Below are 9,846 nucleotides of genomic sequence, written 5' to 3' on the forward strand. Positions count from 1 at the left end.
TCATTTTCATCTTTCCACCATTCGTCAATATTAGCAAAATAGTGTATTTTCAAAATTTGTAATAATATTTTTTTATTAATATTTTATTTTAAAAAATAATTTTTTCCGCATATTTCCTTATCTTATCTCTCACATTGCTTACTCCAAGACAAAGTCTTGGAAATTATCTCTTGTCTTTTTTTTTTTGCATATACCAATGTCTATTCAAGAAGGACAGAGCATCCACGAATCACCACCATATAATCAAGATTTCAACTACTGGAGGCGAAGAATGGAATGTTTCTTAGGAAGTCTAAATTTTGATTATTAGCTGATATTGAGAAAACCTTCTCGGGACTCAGAACTAAACAGAAATGTAAGTAAAATTATTTGTAATATTTTACCTAACAATGTTTTATGTAAACTAAAAAAGTACAAGAATGCACATGAGCTTTGGACCCAGTTGATCAAGCTTCACGAGGAGCCGATGGAACTAGAAGATCAAGTCAAAATCAAATCTGGACTCGAGCCAAATCCAATCGAAAAACCTACTAAATTAGGGGTTGCGTTCAATGTTAGTAATATTTACTAAAATGCCACTGCTAGTAGTAGTTTAAAAAATATGCATGTTAATATTTCTGAAAATATACGTGAAAATAGTGTATTTGATAATACATGCAAAAATACCTCTAAGATATTATCTGATAAAACAAATCTAATTAATTTAGAAAATTTAGAAATCTGTAAATAACCCTAAAAATTCAAATGATAACCAAATCAATTTGAATGACTCTACCTCTAAGAAAAATTCAACCAATAATATTAAAAATATTATTGTACACAAAAAGTTAAATAAATTAACAAATTCATAAAAATTAAATATTAAAAATTCAAATTTAAACTTAAATAAATTTAAAAATTCAAATGATAATGATGACAAGGTTTGATCTAGATAAAATTAATAAATTTCTTAATAAATTATTTAATAATCTAAATAATATCAATCCAGAAAATCATATCTAAACCCAAGATAATTTAATTAATAAAAAAATTTAATTTTAAAGACAAAACTAATCTAATAAATTCAACTAATCATATAAACTTAAAAGGCAAAAAAGAAAATATAAGAATAAAATCAAACACTTTACAAAATCAAAACTAAATTTAACAAACTTAAATGTTAAAGATAACATGTTAAATAAAGATAGTCTAGAAAATTCAAAATTAACAATTGATAAAAGGTTAAAAGATAAACCTTTAAAGAGATATAATTCAAACAATTCAATTAATTTAAAATTAAAAATTAATAAAAAGTTAAACATTAAATACACTCTTTTAAAGAAGTACAATTTAACCAATTCAATTAATTCAAAATTTAAAACTTAAATTTAAAGTTACATTAAATCTTAACCAAAACTAAAACCTAAATCGAATCAATAATTCAGGGGGAGGCTCCAGAATAGCTGACACATCCAAAATAAATCTACCTGACAGGGTAACCAAAACCAACCTACCCGGCAGGGTAACTAGGACTAGTTCAAAGGGATAATAGTTTAACTTGACCTACGGTACTTGTGAAGTTTTGGATGACAGTAGGTTAGGGAAGCTTAGTCTATCATGTCTAGGAAGATCTGACTTCAACCTGGTACATTTGACTAAGTGGAACTAACTGAAGCTACCCTTTACGGATCCTAACTAGTTAGACTAATGTTTTGTACTAAGTTCAGTGGATAGGACTATTTGAAAAATCTCGAAGGCATGATTACTCTAATGATGTCCAAGTGATTCACCATAACCCAGAAGTTTATCCAAAGAATGTCTATTTGTTGAGCCCAAAGCTAAACTTAAATCTTACACAAAGTTAAACCAAACCTTAAAATTAAACTTAACTTCATCTCCAAAAATTATAGGATTCCATAATTGAAAATTTAGATCGGGTGATATGACTAAAGATTGAACTTTAAATTAAATTAAATTACAATTAAATTAAATTAAATTAAAATAAAATAAAATTAAATCAAATTAAACTAAATTAAAATTAAATAAAATAAAATTAAATTAAATTATTTTATATTTAAATTAAAAAAATAAAAAAATGTTTTAACTTAAAATTTATGTTAAAAATCTTTTTAAATTAAAATGTATTTTAAATTTTTTTTTAAAAAAAACTTTTAAAAATTCTTTTAAAATATTTTAAAAATTCTTTTAAAATATATTAAAAATTATTTTAAAATATTTTAAAATTTTCTTTAAAAAATTCTTTAAAAATATTTTAAAAAACCTTTTAAAAATTATTTAAAAATCTGTTTAAAAATTATTTTAAAAACCTTTTAAAAATTCTTTCAAAAATTCTTTTAAAATATTTTAAAAATCCTTTTAAAAATTCTTTCAAAAATTATTTAAAAAGAATTTTAAAAATCTTTTTAAAAAATTCTTAAAAAAAACTAAAAGCTAAAGTTTAAAGTAAAATATTCTATGTTTTCTACTTTAGACCCCCCGAGTCAATCTGACTTTAATTCAAATTCTTTATTGCATTTTCGTTCACTTCCTTAATCGATTATGTTTTTATGTTCTGTGTTGTTTTTGATGAATGACATAGAGGAAGAGTTAGGTGGTTTAAGTTAGTTAACAACAAAATACCACAAATAAAATAAGACTAACTTAAAATAACCTTATAATTGCTTGTTTTACTTGCATATTTTTTCACTAACTTAACTCAGGTTGTCATTACATCAAAAAGGGAGAGATTGTTGGTACGGTTAGCACTAACGGTCTAACTCAAGTTTTGATGAATGACAAAGTAGGTTAAGTTAGTTTCATTGTAATCAAACACTTTGACCAAGTGTGCAGAAGAAGTCCAGCTAGGTCGACGGGCCGACTGGATAGCTGGCATGAAGTCCAGACAGGTCGACGGACTGACCGGATGTCTAGCACGAAGTCCAGCTAGGTCGACGGGCCGACCGGATAGCTGACACGAAGTCCAGATGGGTCGAAGGGCTTACCTGGCGTCTGGCACGAAGTCCAGCTACGTCGACGGACTGACCTGATAGCTGACACAAAGACCAGACGGGTCAAAGGGCTAACCGGACATTTGACACGAAGTCCAGAAGGGTCGAATGGCTGACCGGATGTCTGGCAGGTAAGTTGAGGTAAGTCACTGGAGGGGAGTGACTGTGAGGACGCATTCCCGGGAAGGGAACATTATGCGTCGATCCAACTTAGATCCATTTTAGAAATCTAAGTTGAGATCGTGACTAGATTCCGGTTTCGAGGAGACGAAATTTAATTACTGCTTTTTATTACTCCTATAACTTAACTGTGCTAATAGTTTATTTTGTAGGGTAGTTTTTCATTTTACCTTGGACTAATGATTTTTACAGGTTGCTGAAAAAACAAAGGTTCGGGCGCCCGGGATGCAAAGTTTATCCCCTCGCTACGTCGCCACGTGGAGCTTCATGTTTGGACGAACTACGTCACACTCCAGGCGCCCGGAGCCTCCTATATAAGGAGGATGCACCCTGGAGCAAAGAACAACGAACAACAAGATCTTCCAACGCTTGCTCTGCCGTGCTACTCTCCTGCGACGCTACGAAGCTCCTCCGACAACGTACTTCTTTTTCATTCCTTATTGTTGTCGGTATTTTTCCTTTAAAGCAATTGCAATTTCACTTGTAATATTTCGAATTGCTAGTGGATTGCCCAACGAAAACACTGAACGAGTGCGGGCCTTGGAGTAGGAGTCGACCAAGGCTCCGAACCAAGTAAATTGGTTTTGTATTAGCGTTGTTATGTTCTTGTTTTTCCGCTGCGTACTTACTAAATTTTTTAAATCGCTATTCACCCCCCTATCGACTTTCACAATCTAACAAATACAACGTGTAGAAGCTTATTAAATTGATCTAAATAAAAAACTGAGATTGATTTGATCTATTATTGCTTGAAAAATGCAGAGTCACATCTTGTTGAGCATAAACAAAGAAACAACTGCTACAATATTGTAGCAGCTAGCATTCCAAGTTACCTGCTACAACGACATTCTAGTTATCACTGTGGAAGTAGTTGCTACAATGTTGTAGCAGCTACTTCCACAGTGATAGCTGCTACAACGTTGTAGCAGCTAACATTCCAAGTTAGTTGTTACAAGGTTTAGCAGCTATTTCCACAGTGATAGTTATTATAATATTGTAGCAGTTATCATTCCAACTAGCTGCTATAATGTTGTAGCAGCTAACCATCGATTTAGCTACTTCCACTCTGGAACATAATTGCTACAACGTGGTAGCAGCTATCACCATGGAAGTAGCTGCTACAATGTGTAGCAGTTAATTGTCGAAGTAGCTGCTATAATGTGTAACAGTAAAAATAATTTTAAATAATTTTTTACCAAGTCGATATACATAACAAAAATATTTTTAGGGGTAATATCTGCTAGACAATGTAGTTGCGACAAAAACAACTTATCAAGTGACTGCTACACGTTGTAGTAGCTATATGGACAGTTAGCTGCTACAAGATGTAGTAGTTACCTGTCGAAGTAGTTGCTACAACTTGTAGCAGCTAACTGTACAAGTGGCTGCAGGCGTTTGTAGTAGGCGTCGACCTTGCACATTGTAGCATAAATCCTTCATTCCTTCTAATATTCCTTTAGAATCACGGTCGAGAATTACAACTTACAATGAAATGAAGATGGAAATAATGTTGGGCAAGTTACCTATAAATTATATAAGCAAAAAACTGGTAGCATAGCAGCTAGGGCTTATACTTGGTAGAATATATATATATATATATATATATATATATATATATATATATATATATATATATATATAGCAAAAAAGGAATTGTACACAACTGAATAACAGACAGTGGAGAGGAAAGATTTACGATCGAGAATGGAAAAAGGGGCTTTTACACCAGCGTCACCTTTGTGTTCAACGCGTAGTTTGGGGAATTTCAGTCAGTTGACGGAAGCCAGTGGTGAGGAAGAGGCGAGAGTGAGAGAGAGAGTGGCGAGGAAAATTTAGAATTTGGGAAAATTAACATGTTATTATTTTGAATAAAAAGTGGAAACGGAATATTTTTAAAAAAAAACAAAAAATCGCAATATCACGTTTACCCATCGCTCACCATCGATGGTGGATAAAAAGCTCGCGCGCGTGTGAAAGATGATTTTTTTTTTTTATGTCATATTAAGTTATCATGGTGATATCAAATTTAAATTGTTTTCTAACCGACTCCAAAGTCTTAAAAAATTATTATGTGTATATTTTAACACTGACAATAATAAAAATAAGAGGTGTCTTATATTAATTGTCGCGTTCAATTATGGGTAATTTCAAGATTCGGCCGGATATTTTTTGGGTCGATTCGCACGATAAATATCTCAAGTCCTGGAAAGGGCCAAGTAGATCCATCGCCGCCTAGGGTTTCTGTTCGCCTCTGCCCTCGGGTTAGGTACGATCCCATGTTTCATCTACGATTGGTGTTGTTTTCTGATTCATCTTGTTTCTTGCCGTTGTGACTTTGAAGAGCTATCTAAGAGCTTTTCTGGAAGGGAGTTATCCCTTCTTCTATTTATGGCGTATTAGGAGGGATTTGTACCAATGCTACGCTATCTTTTAACCAGTAAACTGGTATAATCTGTTGGATCTGAAGTTTACAGTCGAGGTAGGTCTTAGTTTATGCTAGAAATCAGGTTATTTTCCCCGTAAAATCACAGTTGGAGATCAAATAATCACTGGAAGAATTAGCGAGACAATTTTTTGGTGGACTCTAGAATATGTAAAGGAAATAACAGAGAATAAATTTAGGAAGCGGCAAAGAGAAACAGGCAGAGTACGTTTTAGCTTGTGCTACAAATCAGCCTTTTTTTTTCCGTAAAACAGCAGTTGGAGATCAAATGATTCCTGGAAGAATTAGCAATACAATTTTTTTTTGGCAGTTAGAGACAATGAAGAGCTCCATCCATGACGAGTCCTGGATCTCGCGATGAGGTTGTGCATGTCTGATGGAGTTATGCGTGTTTGATCTCGCGATGAGGAATCAGTGAGAGATAATAATAATAATCATCTTGATCTGGCCATAAAACAAAGAATAAATAATAAAAAGCTGACTATGAGTAAAAGAATTGAAATTTAAAGATATTTAACAAGGCTTTACAAGATATATGCAGATGGTATGCAGCTGACTCATTATATAGCACATCCTTTGGTAGGTAGGGGCATGTTCAATTGCTACAAAATTATTGAAAATATTTATATTTCTATAGTTACCAACTTATATTCTATAAAATATATTAGTCCCATCCAATTCATGTGTCCACATAGGAAAACAATACTCATAATATTAATTAATATCTAAAGACTTGCAAGACAAGTGATTAAGATCACTCTTTCTGGTGACATGCTTTACATCAACACCTTAATATAGTCTTTAACTATCACAAGGGTTAGTTTTCTTTGGATAAAATCATTGACAGAGAGTCATCATGAAGTCCTCATGATCCTGAAATTGCTTTTTTCTCTCCACCATAGACAGTTTACCTAGCATGCATAAGCTGTCCCCTAGCCCACCTATTGGCTAGAATCATCCAAAGGGACTGCATATTGCATATGTGACATAGGCTTTGGTGTAGAATGGTCTCTTTCCAAAAAGCCTTAACATTTAAATTGTTTGGTTTTTAGAATTATTATTATGCTACTAGATTGACAACATGAATAAGTAGGAGAAAGGTTTTTCAACTTTCTGTGATTTGTACTGGGTTAATTGGTAAATATATCCTAATCATTATCATTTTAACAAATCAATTCTAACCTATTGAAAATCTAACAATTCTATTTCTATCCCACCGTGAAGTTTATCATCTGTATACTAGTGATATTGATATGATATCTTAAGATATGATAAAAATTTATCAGACTCAATTGCCATATTGTCAATGGCATGATTTTTTTTCCTTTTTCATTTGATTGATATTATATTTTGTTCATCTTTAACTAAATATGATGCAAATAAGTAACATTTTATTAAAATAAAATATCTAGGTGTCACTGATTATATGAAATTGATTTACAATGATTTTATATCAATATTTAATTGTAGTTTGACGACAAACTTACTGGAGGAATGGAATTATGAGATATTTAAATAGGTTGAAATAGATTTGTTAGAATTGAAAGGTAGGACTAGATTTGTTGATAGCGGTAAAGGTTACAATCAATTTAGCAGTCAACTCATCTTTTTGTGTATTCTTATTCTGTCTAATTTTCTTCTTTTTTTTTAATTTTTTTAATGGTTACATGGCAAATTTTGATTGTATTTATTCAATCCAGCCATTCAGTTGACATTGAGATTTTGTGATTGTTCAATTCAAATATTACAAACCTGTTCATTGCGAGTGACTAATTTGTCTTTAAGTTTTTCAATGAATGATTTACTATTGTGTGACAGCTCCTCCATATGTAAGAGATGCTTACTCTGCTGCATGATTTTTGTTGATTAATTTAGTTTCAGTTGAAGGTAATTTTTGTATACTGACTCTAAATTCATAAAGATCATGCCTTGCAATTAAAGCTTGTCACATTGATCAAGTATAATTTGCATTTATAATTCCAAGCTTCAAGTAAGTGAGTCAATGGATTTTGATTCAACTTATCTGAATACTCAGATGAAGGGGAGCTTTAGCGCAACGGTAAAGTTGTTGCTTTGTGACCAAAAGGTCACGGGGTTCGAATTTTGGAAATAACCTCTTGCAAAAAGCAAGGTAAGGCTCCGTACAATGGATCCTTCCCGGGGACCCCGCATAGCGGGAGCTTCGTGCACCGGACTGCCCTTTATCTGAATACTCAGATGTATCTCTGTATTGCCCATCCTTATCCAATCGTTGTTTGATTTAAATTTGTGTCCTTTTTTCCTGATTGTAGCTGTCTTGTTTTTGACCTTGCATGTTTGTTTAACCCCACAGCTCAACTGATTGAAAATGTCAGAAGCAGATGAATATCGCTGCTTTGTTGGTAGTCTCTCATGGTCAACTACCGATGGAGGTTTGAAGGATGCATTTAAAAAGTTTGGCCATCTTACTGAGGCAAAGGTGAAAATCTCTCTTTTGTTTGCTTGCTCTTCCTGGAGCACAAAGAATTTATTTTATATTTCTCAGTAGCCACACTCTCTGTATCATTTTCTTTTTCATATTGATGTTGCTTGAGTTATATATGATAATTCTAGTGCACAAAACTATTGTCATTGCATGTCTAGGATGCATTCATATAGTCTTATCCCATGTACACATTTCATCTTGATATGATAGTCTGTGGTAAAATTTCATTTAATGTTTTTTTTTTCTTTCCTTCTAACCTGGTGCATTAACTATATGACACTTGATAATAATGATATAAAAATTACAGCAAGGTGGTGTTTTCTTTCACAATGTTATCATTGGATTCTTATCTACTTTTCTGCAAGGGTTGAAAACCCTGAAGCTATTGGTTCTTATGATCTTATAATCTCTGATGAAATGCTTGATACCTGAGGGGTTTACTGTTGTTTTATTTTTTTAATAGTCTGGCATAGTACTTTTATTTGGAGCATGTTAATTAGTTGGATTATTTTCCTACTTGCAGATTGTTCTTGACAAGTTTTCTGGCCGTTCTCGTGGATTTGGCTTTGTTACTTTTGATGACAAAGATTCAATGGAAGAGGCAATTGAAGCCATGAATGGAATGGATCTGGATGGACGCTCAATTACTGTGGAAAGAGCACAACCTCAAGGACCTGGTAGCAAGGACCGTGATTCAGGACGTGACTATGAACGCAATCGTGGTCATGACTATGATAGGGGTCGTGGTAGGGATTTTGGTGGTGGTCGCGGACGAGGTTCAGGTGGTGACTGTTTTAAGTGTGGAAAGCCTGGCCATTTTGCAAGGGAATGCCCTTCAGGTGATGGTGGAAGAGGGGATAGATATAGTGGCAGAGAAGATTCATACGGGGGTAGTCGTGGCAGTAACAACCGATATGGACCTGATCGTAACGGGGATCGGTTCAGTTCTCGCAACAGAGATGGGGGAAGCCGTGGGGGCAGTGGAGGTGACCGTTATAATCGTGAAAGGGCTGGCCCATATGACCGTCCCAATGGAGGTGGTGGCAACAGATACTGATTGTTACTTGTTGCAGGTATGATTCTGAACACGTTTTTGTTTTGGAAATTTTGCAAAGTAACAACATTTTGTTTATGCAGTATGCAGTGCAAAGCTAGTTTTATAACGTTCCAACTGATTATGGTCGGAGTGGGTCTATGCAACTGGCTTCAGTTATGGTGTTCTACTGTTCTTTACTACTTTGGAATTGTCATTTATGCCACTCTTGCCGCACCTCAGTGCTTGAATATCACTCAGATGTTAATGTTATTTCGACAAGTGCCTTGTTCTTGATGGAAAACTACTGCATTTAGATACATATCTTTGTGCATTTGCCTCTGGTTGGGTAAGATGTGTTGTCATGGCCATGGTCCCATGGATCTTTGGAATGTTGCTAAAAACCTATAGATGCTGTGGGCGAAGCACGCTGCCATGCAACCTCAGCAAGATTTCTGCTTTTTAGCAGGATACACAGTTTTGCGTGTTTTGGCAATTGAATGGTCTCACTTAGAAATGGCCAAGTTAACATGAAGTATGTGGTTGGTTTTGCTATTTCGATCCCTGTCCGGTTTGAACTGACCAAAATATGATGGAAAGGAAACCGGGTAATTTCCAATGTTTCTGCCATTTAAACATTTTAGTCAAGTTTGGGAACCTTATTTTAATAACTTTGTTGACCTTGTGGCAGGTTCAACTTGGCCTTGTGGCCATCACCAATGCCATATTGGGTTTCCTA

At 33.9% G+C, this 9,846-nt stretch overlaps 1 protein-coding gene across 2 annotated transcripts; it reads left to right on the plus strand.

The window, feature by feature from the left end:
* Positions 1 to 5,297: 5,297 nt before the first annotated feature.
* Positions 5,298 to 9,429, plus strand: LOC122046394 (glycine-rich RNA-binding protein RZ1A-like). 2 transcript variants are annotated; one of them, XM_042607079.1, is made up of 5 exons: positions 5,356 to 5,433; positions 7,429 to 7,497; positions 7,943 to 8,068; positions 8,598 to 9,147; positions 9,212 to 9,429. In XM_042607079.1, exons 3-4 carry the CDS (start codon positions 7,958 to 7,960, stop codon positions 9,129 to 9,131), a joined length of 645 nt encoding a protein of 214 aa, XP_042463013.1. In that variant the 5' UTR covers positions 5,356 to 5,433; positions 7,429 to 7,497; positions 7,943 to 7,957; the 3' UTR covers positions 9,132 to 9,147; positions 9,212 to 9,429. The 2 variants fall into 2 exon arrangements, with proteins under 2 accessions (XP_042463011.1, XP_042463013.1); XM_042607077.1 differs by lacking the exon at positions 7,429 to 7,497 and having other exon boundaries at positions 5,298 to 5,433.
* The last annotated feature ends 417 nt before the right edge of the window (positions 9,430 to 9,846 follow it).

The sequence above is a fragment of the Zingiber officinale genome, chromosome 2B (genome assembly GCF_018446385.1).
Source record: "Zingiber officinale cultivar Zhangliang chromosome 2B, Zo_v1.1, whole genome shotgun sequence".
NCBI classification, from domain to species: Eukaryota; Viridiplantae; Streptophyta; class Magnoliopsida; order Zingiberales; family Zingiberaceae; genus Zingiber; species Zingiber officinale.

Coding starts and splice junctions, on each gene's coding strand:
- LOC122046394 (XM_042607077.1), top strand. CDS start 7,958: ATGTCAGAAGCAGATGAATATCGCTGCTTTGTTGGTAGTCTCTCATGG. Junction 8,069..8,597: donor GCCATCTTACTGAGGCAAAG/GTGAAAATCTCT, acceptor TCCTACTTGCAG/ATTGTTCTTGACAAGTTTTC.